The sequence below is a fragment of the Capricornis sumatraensis genome, chromosome 7 (assembly GCF_032405125.1).
Source record: "Capricornis sumatraensis isolate serow.1 chromosome 7, serow.2, whole genome shotgun sequence".
NCBI lineage: Eukaryota > Metazoa > Chordata > Mammalia > Artiodactyla > Bovidae > Capricornis > Capricornis sumatraensis.
Genome location: NC_091075.1, coordinates 62,928,660 through 62,948,305, shown reverse-complemented (window position 1 = coordinate 62,948,305; position 19,646 = coordinate 62,928,660). Strand labels below are relative to the sequence as shown.

The window sequence follows — 19,646 nt, the reverse complement described above, 5'->3', positions numbered from 1 at the left end:
GGATTCTTTACCACTTGAATCATACTGGAGGGGAGCCCTAAACCGGTATGTCCTGTGTCCTTATAAAAAGGGGTAAATCTGGACATAGACAACATGCAGGGAGAGTGTCACGCGAACATGAAGGCAGAGATCGGGGTGGTACACCTCCAGGGCAAAGAATGGCAGAGACTGCCAGCAGACGCCAGGATCAGACTCTCCCTCACAGACACCAGAAGGAATCCACCTCGACAACACCTTGACTTTGGACTTCCAGACAGCAGGACTATGCTACAACTAGGAGTACCATGCGTTGTGTAGGCCACTTAGTTTGTGATACTTCGTTATGGCAGCCCTAGCAAATGAATATACTCACCTAGAAAGAAATGATCATGATCAGGACCTACTTATTTTTTAAAAAAATAAATTATTTCAAAAAGGGGGAAAAAAAAAGTTTGCTTCTTACTGTCAGCTCTTGGGGAAGAGAACTTGGCTTCTTTATGTTGATCTCAATGCTGTTGCTGTCTTGTTTCAGCTCCACGGGGGACCCATGCACTCTGGCCACACCTTCAAACATCTGGGATTTGGTCAACGAGGGGGCAAGTGCCACCGTGGGACACTCTCTTTCCTTCTCCTCCTCATCACCGTGAGTCGTCTCTCCATTCATGGTGACTTTCCCATCTACCTGTAAAAACCAGAATGAACAAGAACATGCTATTCTCCAGTGAAAGATTATAACAAAATAACATGTTCAGAATCATCTTAAATCATTAGCATTTAACAATCACAGTCCAACAAAGAATAAGTTCTCGTATGTGTCTCCGTCAGTCTAGAAAGCAGGGCTCCCTTAAATGCCATCTTTGAGGGCTTCTTTAAAAGGTGGTTGGGTTTCTTTAAAAGGTGGTCTGCCTTCTCAGGTCACTTCATGTTAGATTACATTTCATGCTCAACTTACTGGGGGTCTGCTTTTATTTTGTAGTATAGAAAATCAAGGGATCTTAGGTACAAATAAATGACGCATATTTGGGTTCCAGTAATTTTTCATGTAAGCTCTGTGACTGCTATTTCACAATTTTGAGATCTTTGCTTCCTAATAAACATATAAACTAGGTGGAGCTCATCTTAGATCAGGAATATTTCACAGGTTATTCTGTTATGGTTGAGGGCAATGAATACTTTTTGCAAGCAATCACAGAGGGCAGGGAACCTGGTGCGTTACTATATTACAGTAAATTCCTGTGTGCGTGTGTGCGTCCATGCTCAGTCACTTGTCACGTCTGACTCTTTGTGACCCCATGGACTGCAGCCCACCAGGGCTGCATGGGAATTCTCCAGGCAAGAATACTGGAGTGGGTTGCCATACCCTCCTCCAGGGGATCTTCCAGCCCAGGGATTGAACCCTTATCTCCTGCACTGCAGGTGGGTTCCTTACCCAGAGCCACCTGGGGAGCCCCACAGGAAATTCCTATTTCTAGTTAATTTGACCACCTTAGTATTTTCAAGAAAAAGAGGCCATGCACATTAAAATATCTTTGTTTTGCCCCCATGTCTAGGGACGGTGGTGGGAGCAAGAAAGAAGGAGTGAGGGTGGTTAGTCTGACTTATTGAAGGTACCTGGAAATCTCTTTCAAGTCCGACAGTATATAGAGCGGTCATGAGAGGAAGCCCTGCAGTGAGGCAACCTGAGTTCTGGTTTCACCACTTAACAGCCATGTAATCTTCAACCTCAGTTTCCTCCTTTCTATGATAATCAGTCAGTTCAGTTCAGTTCAGTCGCTCAGTCGTGTCCGACTCTGCGACCCCATGAATAGCAGCACGCCAGGCCTCCCTGTCCATCACCAACTCCCAGAGTTCACTCAAACTCATGTCCATCGAGTCGGTGATGCCATCCAGCCATCTCATCCTCTGTCGTCCCCTTCTCCTCCTGCCCCCAATCCGTCCCAGCATCAGAGTCTTTTCCAATGAGTCAACTCTTTTCATGAGGTGGCCAAAGTACTAGAGTTTCAGCTTTAGCATCATTCCTTCCAAAGAACACCCAGGAGTGATCTCCTTTAGAATGGACTGGTTGGATCTCCTTGCAGTCCAAGGGACTCTCAAGAGTCTTCTCCAACACCACACTTCAAAAGCATCAATTCTTCAGCACTCAGCTTTCTTAATAGTATCTCCTTAATGATGCTGTTATGGTATCATTTATGTATTAATATACGCACAGAACTTAGAATAGTATCTGGCATATTTATGTATATAAATGTGAGCTATTCTTATTACTAAGCCTTCTAAAATCTTTTAAAAAAATAGAAGGGCAGATACTAGTTATAGATTATTTACCTTAAGTCAGTGTTTTGTCTATTGTCTGTGATCCATAAAATTTAAATCACAACTGAGCACACACACACACATAAAGATAACTGAAATGGAGTTTAACAATTAATATTTACCTTTTTATATGTGATGCACTATACTGTTTTTAAACATTATATTCTAATATATATATTTTATAATATATAATGTTTATTATTAATATATAAATATTAATATATCTAATTACATCTATTAATATAATATATATAATAATGTTTTTTTAAAAAAGAATGCTGATTCCAAACCACTAACTTGATTTCATAACCTAGCAATAGATGGCAACTCTCAGTTTGAAAACACTGCCTTAAACCATTTTATTGCTACTTCATTTTATTGACACTTTTAAATCTGTTGTACTAAGAAACTGAGCCTGTATTCCCTGCTTCCCATGCCCACCTTCTCCCCACAAGAAAACGCACACACACACACACACGCACACACACCTTAGCTCCAGTTTTGGTGTTACCTGGTAACAACTGTCCTTTGCATGCTACCTGTGACCAGGAGTGAGCTCACCCATTCGAGGGTGGGGATGTGAACAGGGCTGACAGCCATCAGGACCTACGATGAGTTGAGGGCTCACTGGTGAGCTCCAGCTCTAAAAGGATCTCTATCCAAGTCCCTCATTCTACCTCCCCTGAAGCCTCTACACTGTCTTGCCACAATGGTAGGAGCTGGGTTTTCTCAGGGTCTTGCCATGAAGTCATCTATCCTAATTCTTCTGTTTAAACAATCACATTGTACTGTTTATATAAAGGGAAGGAAATGGACATCTAGACTGCCAGAGCACATTCCTTGGATACTAAGTGAAATGCATGTATTCCCTGTCCCTGTTCTAGGCCACCTCAATATCAAACCAACCTTTACGAGAAGCTATCAGACAGTTGATGGTCGTGGGCCCAGGGTGAAGGAGAGCTGCTACAGTACTTAGGCAGCCTGCCGAGCACATGTGATTGCATGTGTATTTGTGTGTGCACCAGTCTGCATGATAAGGATCTCATCTTCTCAGGAAAAATTCATGTGTTTATTCAACAGACACTTGCTGAGTGCCTAGGCACAGACACCAGCCTCTTAGGATAAAGCTGTGAACAAACACACAGTGGTTGCCCTTGGAGTGATAAAAATCTCAATCCAACCTAGATGAGATGGAAAGGACATTTTTCTTTCATTTGATCAAGGCCTAGGACACAGATTTTAAAGATACATTCAGAGTTAAGCTAAGAAAGATGCTAAGAAAGTTAGAAATATGGCTCGGTTCCCTCTGAAACTCAATAGGAAGATACACACACAGTGCTCAGTGAGTTTAGCTTAGCAAACTTTCTTTACAGTCACATGTCTGTGTCTGCCACTGATGAATTCCACCTCTCTTCTATTATGAACCCATGTGGTATGCAGGGACAAGGGAAACTGACTTTTCTTTGTCATCAACCTCGCTTGAGACGAAGGATGAGTACTTCCTCCTGACGCAAGGAAAAATACTAGGATTTGAGGAAGAAAAAAGATGTTTGGCTGCTATAGGTTCTTTGGTTCCGGAACACTATTTTACACATTCATTGGCACCTCCCCCACCACCTCCAAAATAACGTAGATTCTTCCCACCTAAAATTAAAAAAAAAACAACTTCTCATTTGAATGCCAAGTATATCCCATGTATTTCTTATATTACCATTTTTTTCCCAGTGGTAGCATCTTTTCTGGAGAAGGCGATGGCACCCCACTCCAGTACTCTTGCCTGGAAAGTCCCATGGACAGAGGAGCCTGGTAGGCTGCAGTCCATGGGGTCTCGAAGAGTTGGACACGACTGAGCGACTTCACTTTCACTTTTCACTTTCATGCGTTGGAGAAGGAAATGGCAATCCACTCCAGTGTTCTTGCCTAGAGAATCCCAGGGACGGCGGAGTCTGGTGGGCTGCCATCTATGGGGTCGCACAGAGTCGGACACGACTGACGCGACTTAGCAGCAGCAGCAGCAGCATCTTTTCGGTTATGATGTCAGAGGTATATACAGAGGTAACTGTATATACAGAGGTAACTGTATATACCTCTATTTACACTAAAGGTCATTAAAAGTTTGTTTTGAGGCATTTTCAATACCCCCAGATAAATGGAGATACCTAGGGTGCTACTAAATTGGGGTTTGTTACCATTGCTATGGAGATATCATACCACCATGCATGCATGCGTGTTCAGTCGCTCAGCATATCAAACCATGAAATAGACCTTGCTCATGGAGGTGACTCAACCACCAATCTCATTCAAGCCCATCAGTATTAAAAATAGGAATTGAGAAGAATCCTAAGTTATTTGATGGCTCAGATGCTAAAGTGTCTGCCTACATTGCAGAAGACCTGGGTTCAATCCCTGGGTCGGAAAGATCCTCTGGAGAAGGAAATGGCAACCCACTCCAGTACTCTTGCCTGGAAAATCCCATGGATGGAGGAGCATGATAGGCTACAGTCTGTGGGGTTGCAAAGAGTCAGACATGACTGAAAAACTTCACTTAGAGAAGAAACATCAATCCCTGAATTATTTGCAAACCAAATCTCAGAGACACATAAACTTCATAACTGTACATGTTAATGCATTTGCTTTTGTTTGATAAAAACAACCACATCTTCCTGAGATAAGATGCTTCTTTTCCCCAGGGAGTTCAGTTTTGGTTCTACCCTTAAAGGACTCATCCTACCTTGAAGGTCTTCAGAACCTCTTGAGAGTTTTTGGGCTGGGAATAAGGCTTGGGTGTCAGCATAGGCACTGCTTTGGGAGAGACAGTTTTGCTCGGAGACCCACTGCCTGCTGACATGCTGGCATCCAGAACGCTGGGACGAGCGATGGTGGTTTCCACAGTGGCAGTGAACTTGGGTGGAGGCAGTGACTGTTGCCGCAGATATTTCATAGGGTTGGGGTCGCTGAGGAAGGGGGTTAAGTTTGGCTCTGTTGAATGGCTTCTTTCCAGGATTTTTGGCATCTCCAAGCGTTCAAGAACAGCTTCACTGATGGTGAATCTCTCGATGTACTGCTGAAGGATACCCTCTGCCTCCTCCTGGGTCCGTGCATTCTTGTATGCTTCATGCAGCTCCCTTTCTCTTCGCTCTCTAAAGGGTAGACATGGGAGGGGAAGCAAGAACAGAGTCAACAGTCACAGGAACTGCAAAGAGGACCTTGGTAGGACCCAGAGTAGAACCGAAGAGACCAAATGGTGTGTAATATTAGTGTCAGAGCCTTTGTGATGACTGACAATTTTTAGAAAAAGCACATCTAACTAATACTGTACATTAAACAACAACAGAAAGAACCCACTTTTCTTGGACGATTTCTCTGTAGGTTTTTATGCTTTTCCTTCGTTCCCTTGTCCCATCCTCTCCAGCCAGCAGCTTCTCCATTTTTTTCCTTTCTTCCTCTTTTCTGATTAAGTCCTGAGAAGCACTTCTTCTACGGCTCTTCCAACGGGCCAGGTCCTATGGGGGAGGGGGAGGGAGAGGGAGACAGAACACTCTTCTTCAGATTTGCACGTAATTCCATTTCTACATCTAAGGGTTTAGTGCGTGCTGACTGTGGGCCAGGCTAAGACAATCCTCTACAATCCAGTTTAAGTTTGGTTGGAACAGGAATATCTTGAAGGCAGGAAACCTTCAGATATTCTACATTATCCAGAGCAGGGCAGCACATTTTGTAAAATGTGGTAATGTAAAATTTGCTATTGTACTCCGTGTCAGTTGCCACATGTTATTGTCTCACAGGATATTGTAAGAAACTTCATTTCTTGCCATTTATGACCTCAGCATTGTGAATGGACTCGCTGACAATAGAAGGTAGGAATTTACCACAGACCTACACAAATTCCCTCAGGGAAGGAAGAAAAAGCAGAAAAACAATTGGTTTGTGGTCTCGTAGAACCAATAGTTCTGTATGTCCTAAGTCATCTGATCTTTATGACACCCTCACCACAAATCCTATGGGTAATTAGAGCCTAATGAGAAAGAGTTAGGATTCTGGAGTTAAACAGGTAGGCATGTGGCTATGGGAAAGAATCCCAGCTCCATCTCTTCCATGCTTTGGAATCTCAAGCATGCTTCTTAGCCTCTCTGTACCTCAGTTTCCTCATCTCCAAAACAGAAATGATAATGATACCTACTCTTGCATGCTTGTTGTGAGGGTGAAATGAGGTACTGCACATCAGGTGGCAGGCACATAGTAAGTGCTTGATAGCTCATAGACATAATCGTTACCACAATTTATCAACTTTGGGAAAGTTCACCAGTTGACTAAAGGTAGAGTCAAATCTGCAGTGACTGCCTCAGAGCGCTCTGTGAGGATGAGATGCAAGAGTCCACTCTCTCTCGTTTCATACTGATCTTCAGGTTCCTTTCCTGCCCTAGCTCTCTGCTCTCAGCTCACAGACAATCCCAAGGCCCCCATTAGGGCCTGGAGCCATTCTCGATCTCTTATTCACTAGCTGTGTGGCTCTGGACAAGTTAATTCAGTGCTTTGGGACTCCTCTGTTGGACTGAGGACAGTAATATCTACAGTTGCTAGCATACTGAGTTACTGAGAGGGTTCAAGAACGATTAACTGCAAGGCATTCAGAACCATACCTGTTACTGGCATGCTTTCAATGTTGGCAGTTATCATTGTTGTCATCATCATTATCAATTCCAAATATACAAACTCAGAAGACAGTGCATCCTTGATTTGGCATCCCATGCTAGTTGCCTCCCGCCCGCTCCCCTCTGCTTTCTGGCCAAACTTCAGCAAACTTTCCTTAATTCCCACATGGGCAGTATTCACTGTTTGAAGTCTTCTCCGGGCACCCATTTCTTCTGCATGGCTTTCCAGCCCGAGGCTCCCACCCAATCTGATTCTGATTCTCTGCTCCAAAGGGCGTCTTGCCCAGCAGGCAGCGTGGTCTCTCCACTGCCCAGCCGTGGCCCCAGCACTCACATCCTGCCATTTGTCATCCTCTTCCCGCAGCTGGCTGTTTATCAGTTGCAGCTGCTCCTGGCGGGCCCTGCTGTGTGGCTGCACCGCGGCCTCCTCCTCACACCGCATGTCAAACATACTCGTGCTCCTGCGTGTGGAGAGAGCAGAGAACGAGTGGACAGAGATGAGCACCCCTCCTGCCTCTGCGCACTTGGGGCGTCCCGCCGCGTGGGGGCGCTACCGCGTATGGAAAACAGTCCCTTTCCCTCCGCAGCCTAAGGCAGCCACGGGGTCTGCAATCTGTTTCTCCCTCAGCCGGCAGCAGCGGGCATGCTAGGAGCCTCAGCTCTTCTTTTGAAGCAGAAGCCAAAATGTGACCATCTTTGTGTTCAGTGATGGCTGAATTGGTCAATTAATTTTACATGTTGGGGCCTAGATATGTTTAAACTAAGAGGCTTGAAAAGGTATTTGAAACTCTGAACTGGTCTCATTTATTAGTATTAGAAAATAAAATTAAGAGCATTAACATGTATAACTTGGAGAGAATTTGTGGGGAAGGAGGATGGCGTCCCCTGAAGTGAAAATTTAATTGCAGTAAATGCTTCTTTGTGTAGGGCTGGCTTAAATGCTTTCTTCATTAACAGGCATTTTTTCCATTAAAAAAGTGATCATACAGCCTCAATCTAAGGCGCCACTTTTTCATGTCATATTTTCTGAATTTTGGATGCATTCAACAACTATGCACAAATGATACATATGTTTGTTGTGGTTTATTTCTATGTCCTGTAAAACTGTAAATCTGTAGTATGTTGATGGCATCTTGAAATCAAGAAAATAAGGTATTTTATGGTAAGGTTAAGGGCAAAATATAAAAATCAGTGTATACTTTATATCCTAAAATTCTCACAATGGTTTCATTTTATTTCTGACAGATACCTCTGCATATACTCTTTTAAAAGCAAAAGGACTTGGCAAGCAAATTCTAAAAACCTTTAGGCAGTTCATATAATTGATATATTCCGTAGGAGCTTATTAATTGTTGGGTAAGACCATACGGCCTTTTCTGCAATGCTTATTATAGATCTTTGTTACAGCAAAAGCTGAAGCAGCAAGATGAAAATAGAAATAAAAACAAAATCAAAATCTTTTTTTTTTTTTCCCTCTCAAAGAAATGACTAGCTCTGGGACCAAGTGGGTTATAAAGCGCCCAACAAGTGGAGGGCCCTTTAGGAACAGAAGACTGTGACAGTCCATTTCTGAAGCCAGCTTAACACAAAGAAAAAGAAGAGCCATGCACCAAAACACTAACTAATTCCAGACATCATCAGTGATGTCCAAAATAGTTTTCCCCATGGCCAGACAAAGCACAGCAGCAGCATTGCTGGATGCCAGGGGTTCCTTAGCAGGCGGCTCTCTGGAAGGAGAAGACAATCCCAAAGCAATGGCTGCCCACGTTCATTTCAGTCTGCTCAAATATGAATGTATGAGAGCCTCTCCCCTCTCTTTAGATGTTGGACAATTTGAGTCTGTGAGAACTGTGTGAAAAGAGAGTGAAAACTGAAGACTGTACTTTAATCTGTTTCTGATCATCCGGCTGCGTAGGACTTTCTTTGATCCAAGGCTTCTATTTGCACGGGTATGACATACTACTGTGTGGAGCTGTTCACAAATCCAGGGCACGGTGTTGCTTGTGTCTTTCCGGAAGATAAACTGTAGTCCTCTAAAGAGAGGAGGGACTGTGATTTGTCACCTATTTGATGCTGCTTATTAATGTGGTTTAAGGAAAATTTAGGAATTTGCGGAGTTAGGTAGAGAAGTCTAATCCATTGTTTTTAAACTTCATGGATCATAATGCCTCAAACAACTCTCCCAGAAAGGGGCCCGGACTCATCCCATCTTCCTTTCAGAGTTAATGAAAACTTAGCTCCAAATGCATCAGAGTCAGCCTGGTTCTCTTTCAAGGCAATTTATAGGCTTTGTGAAGGTCTTAGAAAACATAAACCCCTCTCAGCTGGGACTCTATTGTAATCTACTAAATAGCTGGCAGATTATGGGAGAGAAAGGAAGTCCTTTCCTTCAACTTTGCCATCTGTAATTTTTAAAGGGCAGAATTTTGGTTTAGGTCACACTGATGGCCATAGGGCAGTCTTCTTCTGGGACCCCACTAAGAGAATGGCAGGCTTCTCCAGGATTTGAGAACTGTTTATCTCACTTAATTGGCATGGAGAGGGTGGGAGCAAGGCCTTCAGAACTGCCTTCTTCTGTCCCAGGTTCCTATTTCTGTTTCTACCATGAAGTTCTAACTACCACAGCCCGAATGTGGCCAAAAGCTGGTTAGTGAAATAAAAAGAGAAACTCTTGTCTGCCTTCTCCTATACCAGGAAGTTTTTTTTTTTTTTTTTTCTGGTTAGAGATTTTTTTTTTCTTTAAAAAGCAACACCAGCAAAAGAGAAATAATAAAACTATGAGCAATACCTTTAAGCCATTTCAAAAAAGGAAGCAAGCTGAGGACTGATAATAGTAGACAGAAAATGAGCTGAGTCACCATTCAGAAAATGTTCCCTCATTCAGAGATTGGACTCAGCCTCCAAAATGAAGAAGTGCATGTCGAGGGATGAGGTGGGGGACCCTGGTGGTGCTAGTGGTAAAGAACCTGCCTGCCAATGCAGGAGACATAAGAGATGTGGGTTCAATCCCTGGGTTGGGAAGATTCCCTGGAGGAGGGCATGGCAACCCACTCCAGTATTCTTGCCTGGAAAATTCCATGGACAGAAGAGCCTGGCAGGCTATAGTCCATAGAGTCGCAAAGAGTTGGATACGACTGAAGTGATTTAGTAGAGCACAGCACATCAGGGGACCCTGGAGAAGTCTAGGTTCCACAACATTAACAGGATTTGCACCAAACCTATGCTTCTCAGCACAACAGGCCATGCTTGTGGGCTGTTGGGAACAGAGCCCCTGGCTGTAGAGCCCAGGAGCCTCTCCCTACAGTGGGTTGGCATTTCTTAGGGTCAGGATTAAAGAGCCTCCAGGGGAGCCTGGAAATTGTTTCTGGACCAAGTCTAAGGTAAGGGAATTAAGAGCAAAATGGCTCTCACAGTTTCCAGGCTCCATGGTGGGGACCATTGGGAGAGGAGGTATGTGGAAGTGAAGAGAAGGGCAAGAAGGTGAAACTAAATCCATGGAAACATTCTTGGCTTGCCAGGAGGCGGAAATTTCTGTTTGCCTGTGTGGTAGGTCTGCCCCTGACCTGCATTCTCCTTAAAGGGCACATATTTTTTTGATTGGGCTGCATTTTAAGAATGTGTCAATTATGAATAAATAGAGCCTGTGCCAATAGTGGTCTGTAAAGTTTCTGAAAAAGGGAGATAGTGAGGAAAAAAATGAAACATATTATAAATTTCTATTAAAAAAAACTCCTGACATAATTTTTTTTCTTACCCACTTGATCACTTGATTTCATATAAATTAAGTCTATTCCAAGAAGGAAATTCAGCCCTTTAGATGTTTCCAGATAAGACCTCTGGAAAAGAAGCTCTTATACACTTCCTGGATCACAAGCTGCTTTTTTTTTTGGTAAATTTAGAGGAGTCTGCACCTCCACTTGATTTAAAAAATCATTTACTTTTCCTGTGGGTGAGGTTTCATATTTAGGTACAGGCAGCATTCAAAAGCTCTTTAATATAGCTCCTTTTCTTTCAGCTTTCAGGGTTTTTGAGAGATCCGTATTAGGCAAATTGCACAGCAGCTTTGCAATGATGAAGAGTAAATCCATTCTATCAAAATGTTTTTGCTAACCAAATCAAAGTAGTGTTTTGCCTATCAATCTTATATAATCCTCCTTTCAGTGAATGTTAAATACTGCCACTGTAGATTTTAAAAGCAATAACCAGGGCTCAGTTTTATAGACTACTTAACTCCACGCAGTCAGTCAAGCTCCGGCTGAATTTAGTTCTGAGACATGAATGTTCCGTGTGTCAGGCCACAAAGCAATCATACATCACACACTGGAAACTGATCTCCTTGGCACTCGAGTCAGACTGCTTAGAGCTGAAAGTACAGACTAGGCTGACATCTTGAACACAAACATGGAAAAGAAGCACAATTCAAATACAGTAGATGTGTGGCCTGACTGCAGTTACTGGTGGAAATGATATTTGTTCTACACTGTTACTTGGAATCCTCACTCAGTGACTCGAAACTACGGCTCAGGCCCGGAAGACAGGCAGGGAGAATGTTGGGGTTTACTCTTAGAATGGCCTAGACTCCCACAAGGCCACACAACACCTCTCCCAGAGGACAGACATCAGGCCACTGGTGTTGCAGTGAGATATTGATCATGTTTCTTAAACCTGAGCCAGCTAGCCTTCTGCAAAGAAAACTTCTGATTTGGCTATCAGTTTCAGAATGCTCTGCCTATGGGGAATCTGTTTTTGAAATGGAGTCAATGAGGTCACAGATGGGAGAGAGTAGATTTATCTCCAATTCAGATGTGAGGCTGGGGATGGATGGGCAATGCATCTCTGGGAGGAGCGGAGACCAAGGAGAGGCAACCCAAGTCATGTTGCACATCCTGACCCCTGGCTGTGCCATGGAACATGAATGAAACCCCAGCGTTTTGGGCTCAGGCATCCCACAGTTTATATTACTCCAACCTGGGAGGAACTTGGGCTTCTGAATCTATCATTAGTGGTTTAGAATTTATTTTCTTAGCTTAAAAAAAAATGTGTCTTTGAGAATGACTGCTGCACGGCTAAGCCTTCACATATCAGGGATTCAATGCAAAGCGCAGAAGAGCCTTTTAACAATTCCATGGTTCAGAAGAGGTTCCAACTTCCAAACCCTAACAAGAACAATTTTCACATGCCCCATCTATGAAAAGCAAATGTTAAGTTTTAAGCAGCAGCTGCGTATTAGAATCATGCTTAAGTGGCCTTTTCAGTCATCTCTCCTGCACAGAACATATGTTTTGCATTCCAATTTCAAGGGCTTCTCTGAGGCTGCAGAGAAGAGTCAGTCAGCTCTTCAGTCCAGTGTTACATTAACTGCATTTCAATTAGTGGTGAGTACTGGAAGCATGCAGTTTAGGCTATAATTAATGTATTCCTATGAATACAAAACAACTTACTCTGCGTCGTCAGACACAGGAGTTCTCGGTCCGTATCTATAAGACCAAATCCAAAATTAGAGGATTGGCAAGACAGAAGGTTAACACTGTAACCAAGCTGGAAATAAAAACTACAAGTGAAATGTATATGTGCCAAACCTTTTTTGCTGATCATACTGGAAGAGAAGTGTTATTATACAATTAGCAATATTCACCAATGGTTAAAATTGAAAGCAAAGTCTTGACACTTCTGAAGAATGCGAAATTTGTAGGAAAACCCAAAGAGGAAATAAAAATACCTCTCCATGTTACCCACAAAGAAAGGAATCGTTTCAATATAAACACAAAAAGGCTTAGGTGCAACCCACAATGTTTAGAGAAGACAGCTTTGAACAAACCAAATGTGTATTACGGTCATTCACAAACGGTTGAACTGGGTTTTGCCTTTCTGTGCAGAGTAATGGGCTGTAATGGACACCCAGCATAGAAGCACACGCTTACTGACCCTTTCCCTGATGTGTTAATGCATTTGCACAAATAACTTCAAAGAGTGTTTCTGAAGGTTTCTGAAAGCAAACCAGAACTCCAACCAGAACCCCAATCAGTGCCTTCCGCATGCATTTGACAAAAACCACAATTCCTAGAAAACTGGCAGCCTTAATCAAAACCAGACGTGGATGATATTCCATAACGTGAAAAAGCAAAGTGGTTTTTTTTTTTTAAACAATCTTTTATATTCTTCTACTTAGAGCGACAAAGTTGCACCTTCTTTAATATGGGCATTTTAAGTTTTAATGCATCTGATAAAACAAAGAAAAAGGTCAAATTAGAAAAAAAAAAAAACCTAGAATATTACAAGGGCATATTTAAGCACATTTAAAAAAACTAGCTCCCATAAGTGACTATTTCTGGAAAGGGGAATTTTAAGAGAAGGTTTTTACCTATGCCCTGAAAGGCAATTTATTCATGCATTCTGATGGTGAACAAAGACTTATTTGAGCAAAGAAAAAAAATGCCAGGCTTGCAGTCCAAAAAATTAAATTTGGGGGTTTTCAGCAAAAACTACCTGATCCTATGTTCAGTTTCATAACAATGTAGGGAGAAGGGAGTGATTTCTAAAGATCTCTTCCTATGATCTTAGAGAAAAAAATCCCAAACACACTGGTATACACACACAGACACCCTTCTCTCTGATGCCTTTATTACCCTGTAACAGTATAAATTCATTAATAACTATTTTCACACACAGTGAGGGCAACCACACCAGTGAAAGAGTTTCAGTTGAAATGGCCAAAAGCAAGAAAAGGAAAGCGTTTGTGGATGTTTTTCTTCTGGAAGTAAGACCCATTTTCTGTTTCTCTGGGGGATAGTTTTAGAAGGTGCTAAAGTTTGACAATACATTCAGTTTTCCAAAACCATCTCCACATGGAGGCAGATGAATTCCTTCACATCAAGAAAGAGTACATGAACAGTGTAAATTCCACCCAGAATTAACAGTGTTAATTCTGAAGCCTGGATAAATGTTTCCCAGTTCACTAGTAGGCCTACTGGGATAGACATTTGAATATAGTGTTTTCTAAATTATCTATGGAAATAAGCAGAGAAGTTATTCCTAATGGATGGTTAATCTAGAAATGTTCAATTGATAGTTGGTGTTTTTGTGTTGATTTGAATATTTTAATTAATGTTTTACTGAAGTAAACTATACATACAGAAAGTGCACAGACCACACACACACACACACCTTGATGAATCTTCACAAACCACAGATCCACATTGAGCTTTGTGCTGTGTAAATAGAATCGCATGGTAGGTACTCTTCTGAGTCTGGCTTCCTTATTAGCACATTTCATTTATGAGGTTCAGCTGTGTTGTTGCATGCAGGATGTATTAGAATTTAAGTTGCTTCTACACAAAATACTCAGCAGCATTTCATGGAGACCTCTGCCAACAAATGTTGATTAACCCTGCAATGCAAGGTCCATGAGAGTTGGGATTTTTCTTTGGGGGTTCCCTGAATAGTGACCAGACCAGGCCCTCCATAAGTATTTACTAAATCCTTATTGGATACTCAGGAAATTGAAAAGAATAGTGCAGTCTCTGAAGATACCTTTCATTTATCTGTTTACTATATACTTGTGGCTTTAAGACATTTCCTCTCACACAAATTTATTAGCTTCAAGAAGGAACCAATTTAATCAGAATGGCCTTTGCTGTTATGGAGAAGATAATTAGAGTTTGGGCTTCAAATGATTTTCTCAGTTGTTCTATGAAATATGGAAAAGAAAAGATGAGTTTTAAAAAATCACTAATAAAGAGATTTTTTTAAAAAAATGCAAAGTAGGTAAGTCAACAGACTATCACCTACCAGATAAATCACAGTTGGTATAAGCATCCTACCAAAACCAAGCAATTAGTGAAGTTTAATTGTGAGGGTAGGGGTATTTAGAAAGGTAAAGAGTGTACTTTCTTCACCTATTCATTGTATCTGTGTAGTTTTCAGCACAAATAAAGCACTTCAGGATCAATGCTTAGCAACCTTGTGAACTAGCGCAAACCTCATTTGAAGGGAGAAGGAGAAATGAGTTTACCTGTCGTTTAAGACTATCCCCCAGCACCCAGGACAGTATTTTACACACAGCAATCACTCAATAAACACTTGTTGAAAGGAAACACAAATTCCCAACGTGTGTGCCTGCTCCCTCAGACAATTTTGTCGTGGAGTTACTCTGACTATATCTCCTTATGCTCAAACCAGCCATTCCGTCCAGAGGGACAGAATACAAGAGAAAGGGAAGCTGTCAGACCTCCAGCCTCCTCTGGTAACCTGGGAGGTAATGCCCTGGCATGGGATGGCAGCTCCCTCTTCAGACAGAGCTGGGTTTGGATCTTGGATCTGTGATTGCCAGCTGTGTGGACCTGGGCTTTGGTTTCTTTCTTTCTTTTTTTTTTAATTGGAGGATAACTGCTTTACAATGTTGTGTTGGTTTCTGCCATTCAACTTGGTTTCTTCCTGGGGCATACAGATGAAACTTCTCTCTCTCCAAGGTTGTGTGGGAGTAAATGGGATGCCTAGAATGTATCCAGCAGGCAGCCTACAGCCCTCACTTCCTTCTCTCCTCTCTTGCTAACTGCTTCCCACCAGCCTGCTGATGCAGTGCCCATCACCACATCAGGGCATCTGGGGACCGAGTGAGTGTGCTGTGAGTGAGAGTGCCTTGTCACCAGCCTGCCCTCCCCAGCTGGGACCCAGGTGTAACTTCTCTACTGCAGGCTTCCCAGTAGTGAACTGGGGCCAACAGGCATTCACCTGTGAGTTCCCAGGAGAAGGTGAGCTGGAGACAGCAGAAGTACCTGGAAAGGGCGAGCACAGCTGCCACCCCTGAAACCAGTGCTGCAAGAAGGCTCTACGAGCAGCGTTACGATTCAGAAGACTGCAAAATGCATGTTAAATCCAGGTGGGAATGACAGCTTGGCTATTAACTTGAAATCTGGAGATTAAGATTCTCTCTGCTCCCCACCCTGCCTTCTGTCTCACTGCCACCAAAGGGAAGCAGAATTCTATCACTTCCTGTTTTGTAGTGGAGCTTTAATTATGCTAAACGCTTCTTACCGCTCTGCTCTACATGGATCTGGCAGACCACACTTTTCACAAGTCTATCACTCTTTCGAAATATCAGCAGAAGCTTCAACATATAGGATTTTAAAGTAGACCGTGCATCTCAGGATTACTCTTCATCTATTTTCATTTTATTTTTAATTTGTATTTTGTAATAAGAGTATAGTTGATTTATAATATAGTGTTTCAGGTGTACCACAGTGATTCAGTTATGCACATGCATATTACCCTTTTTTTTTTTCACTCTTTTCCCATACTATTACAGAATATTGAGTAGAGTTCCCTGTACTATACTGTAGCTTCTTGTTGATTATCTTTTATATATTCCCAGTGTGTGTGCTAAGTTACTTTAGTCATGTCTGACTCTTTGTGACCCTATAGACTGTAGCCCACCAGGCTCCTCTGTCCATGGGATTCTCCAGGCAAGAATACTGGAGTAGGCTGCCATGCCCTCCTCCATATATATTCCCTACCTTCATTTTAAATCAATAGAATGGAATGAAAATTCTACCTCTAGAAATCACTATTTGATAATGTTGAAATTAAATTAAAAATTTATAAGTAATATATATCTTCTTTGGACTGGAAGACCCTGCTGGAATCAGAATGAAATCAAGTAGGTCAGAAAGAAGTTCAACTCCTTTACCCGATGACTTCTGTGTGAGCTAGGAAGAAATAAGAGTTTCCCATTTAGGCTGCCCACAAGATAGTAGTCAGAAAGAATGTTTATAGGACAATCCACAACTTAACTATTCTTTCCACACCTGCTTACATGCAAGAGAGGAAAAAAAAAAAAAACCACAAACCTTGGTAGACTGGGCCAATCATTTAAGCATTTTGTTTCTGCTAGCAATAGCAGGTAAGTGGCACTGATAAACCATAAAGCATTAATAACATCTTCAAAGCATGTATCAAGGCTCAGACTGGAGAAACAAAGTCAAAACAGCTTGGGATAATCTTTTGACCTCTTATCTTCTATTCATGGACCCTTGGCATATGCCTCCCAAATATGTTGCTTTGCAAATGGCACTGGAAGGAACCGGTTAGTTGGATCCAATGTGACTAAGAGACATCCCAGTTCTCCAGGTCATCATGTCATCTTTTTGTGAATTGTACAATTTTCTTTGGCCTTTCAGTCCACTGTGGCTCCAGACAGGAGCTGTCATCTTCTCTGATTTCTCTTCTCTCTCTGAAGCCTCCCATTCAGAGGTCAGAGGATGTCAACTAGGGCACGTCAGTCCAGCCAGTCAAATGGCACTTACTGCTTAAGATGTTTTCAGTAGCATCACTCACTCGGCATTAACTCAAGACAGAAGAAGCCAATGTTCACGGAGGCAGCAGCTCACATAGCAGCTGAGTATTAATACCAGGGACTTTCTTCATGCAACTGATACTTACACGGGAATGGGTTTCCCTTTTTGGTTTTCATGATTCCTGAGAATGAAATCTGGCCAGCACCCAACCACGTGCAAAGGCTCAAATCTCTACCCAGCTGGGGGCGCTGAAAGCAGAACTCTGACCCTGGGATGGGTGCATTCCTTTAAGGGACTCTGCTCCATGCCACATCACTCATCAAGTGCACACTGTGGCTTTAAGCTGTTTTGGGGGGAGCCAGCAGCCGCACACTGCAGACGCAGCACACCCTGGAATGCAGGCAAGGCGCTCACAGTGGCTGGCCGCTCTCCTCGGATCTTTCGGCCTTTGGCGCCATCTCAGAATCTCTTTGAGCAACTCCTTCAGTCTCTTCTTTGCCATCCTGTGGCTGCTGTTTGCGTGTAACTAAAGCCAGACAGGACAGCTTTACCACTGGGAAGGAATTCACACCAGAGGCCGGGCCCCGCCTGTCATCTTCCACCTCCTCACCTTCCTCTGTCCTCCTGAGGCCCTCGCCCGCACTGAAGCTACGCTCCTCCTGGGACTCTGGCACAGGAGCCAGCCGAGAGACCCTTTTACAACAGTCATCTACATCAGAAGTCACTGTTCTGTTGGTGACAAGTAGCATTGGTAGCAAGAGAGAAGAGGAAAAAGAGTTAGGAAAGCAGACAGTGAAAGTCTTTGAGATGGAAAGGTTAAGAGAGAAAGTTCGGTTGCTATTCCAGGAGCTGGGTTAGTTAGGATGACATCCTCAGAATGGGATAATAGAATATGAACCCAAGCAAGGCCCCGAGAAAGTCAAAGAAGGCTGGCCTGACTCACCATGGAGCCGAGTGATGACCCCTTAGTATTCAAGGACTCAAGGGTGCATTTCTTACTAATTTCTTATTTCCACCCTCTCTATGCCTGGTCCCCACTAGCCTCTGAATCTCCAGCAGTGATTTCTGGTGTACCCAGTTTATTTATATTTATAGCCTCCTCTATGGTATCATCCACAAAAAAATCAAACCAAAGAAACTCCTCTGTATGTCACAGATGACCCACCGTGTGCTTTGAATATCAAGGACAAAGCATGGAGGAGACTGTCCTGAGCATTTCCTCCTGCCATGAAGGGCTTTGCTTTGCTCCAGCCACGCAGGTGGAATGGAGGTTCCTGGGAGAATCCAGAATCTTTTTTTTTTTTTTTCTAACAAAAACTCAAATTTTAATAACATGTCTACATGGAAGAGACCCAGGAAAACTGAGTACCTTACTAAAATTGGTGAAACCCTCACCTTAAATACCATCTTCAGCCAAAGACAAAAGAGGATGTGGGGATAGGGGTTTGGGACTTCAAACGGGAGGAAGGCAATTCACTTGGAGATGGCAGAGCAAATGTTTACTAAATAAACATTTGCTGGACCATGCAGAGACAGTGGGGTGCAGATGGGACTCTGATCTCTAAGTTACCCCTACCTCACCTAGCATACAGAGAATCTAGAATCTTATAAATGCCCTGTGCTGTGCTTAGTCACTCAGTTGTGCCTGACTCTTTGCGACCTCATGGACTGTAGCCCGTCAGGCTCCTCTGTCCATGGGGATTCTCCAGGCAAGAATACTGGAGTGGGTTGCCATGCCCTCCTCCAGGGGATCTTCCCAACCCAGGGATTGAACCCAGGTCTCCCACATTGAGGGCAGATTCTTTACCGTCTAAGCCTATACCTGCTTAATGGAAGAAAGACCAGTTCATAGATAGAACCGAATCCCCCAAAGAGGGCTTGGGAATTCACAGCTTGAAGCCCTCCGGTAAGAATGAGGACTGGTGACAGGTCTACAAGGTCTTTTCCTAGTTGATCCCTCACAAATTTGAATGGTTACTCATCCAAGGAACCCTGACTCACAGGAACCCTCAAAGGAGTCTTTCCACTCGAGTTCTGTTATATGTTTTTAAAAAGTAGAGGGGGAGAAGGTTTACTTTATTGTGTGTCTGCTTAGATATCCGAAATCTGAACTTTTGATACTAATAACTATTTTTTCCTCCCTTATGGGATAGGAAGGAGGGAGCGTATAGGTAATCCAGATTTTTATCAACATATTTTTAGGAAAAACACAAAGGGTATCATTAAAACATCCCATCTAGTCGGTTCAGTGTTGCTGACGAATAAAATAGTGCTTAATGCGGCCGAGGGAAAAAGGGGCATTTGCCGAAATTATTGGCATTCCCAGGCAGTGATTCTGGTGACAACAGAATCAAAATGGATGTTTTTTTAACTTCACACACATTTGCCCCCTGGGGTACTGACCTCCCTT

General features: G+C 42.8%; 1 protein-coding gene across 7 annotated transcripts in view; it reads right to left on the bottom strand.

Moving 5' to 3' along the window:
* Window positions 1–19,646, bottom strand: part of LIMCH1 (LIM and calponin homology domains 1) — a 355,643-nt gene that overhangs the window by 46,299 nt on the left and 289,698 nt on the right. For 5 of the 7 annotated variants that reach the window (XM_068975297.1, XM_068975298.1, XM_068975304.1 and 2 more), the window contains 5 exons: window positions 12,386–12,421; window positions 7,279–7,405; window positions 5,638–5,795; window positions 5,024–5,432; window positions 443–661 (listed from right to left, as the gene is read on the bottom strand). In XM_068975297.1, coding sequence (XP_068831398.1) covers window positions 443–661; window positions 5,024–5,432; window positions 5,638–5,795; window positions 7,279–7,405; window positions 12,386–12,421 — 949 coding nt within the window. The remainder of the gene's footprint in view (window positions 1–442; window positions 662–5,023; window positions 5,433–5,637; window positions 5,796–7,278; window positions 7,406–12,385; window positions 12,422–19,646) is intronic. The other 2 variants (XM_068975300.1, XM_068975303.1) reach the window with 1 other exon arrangement.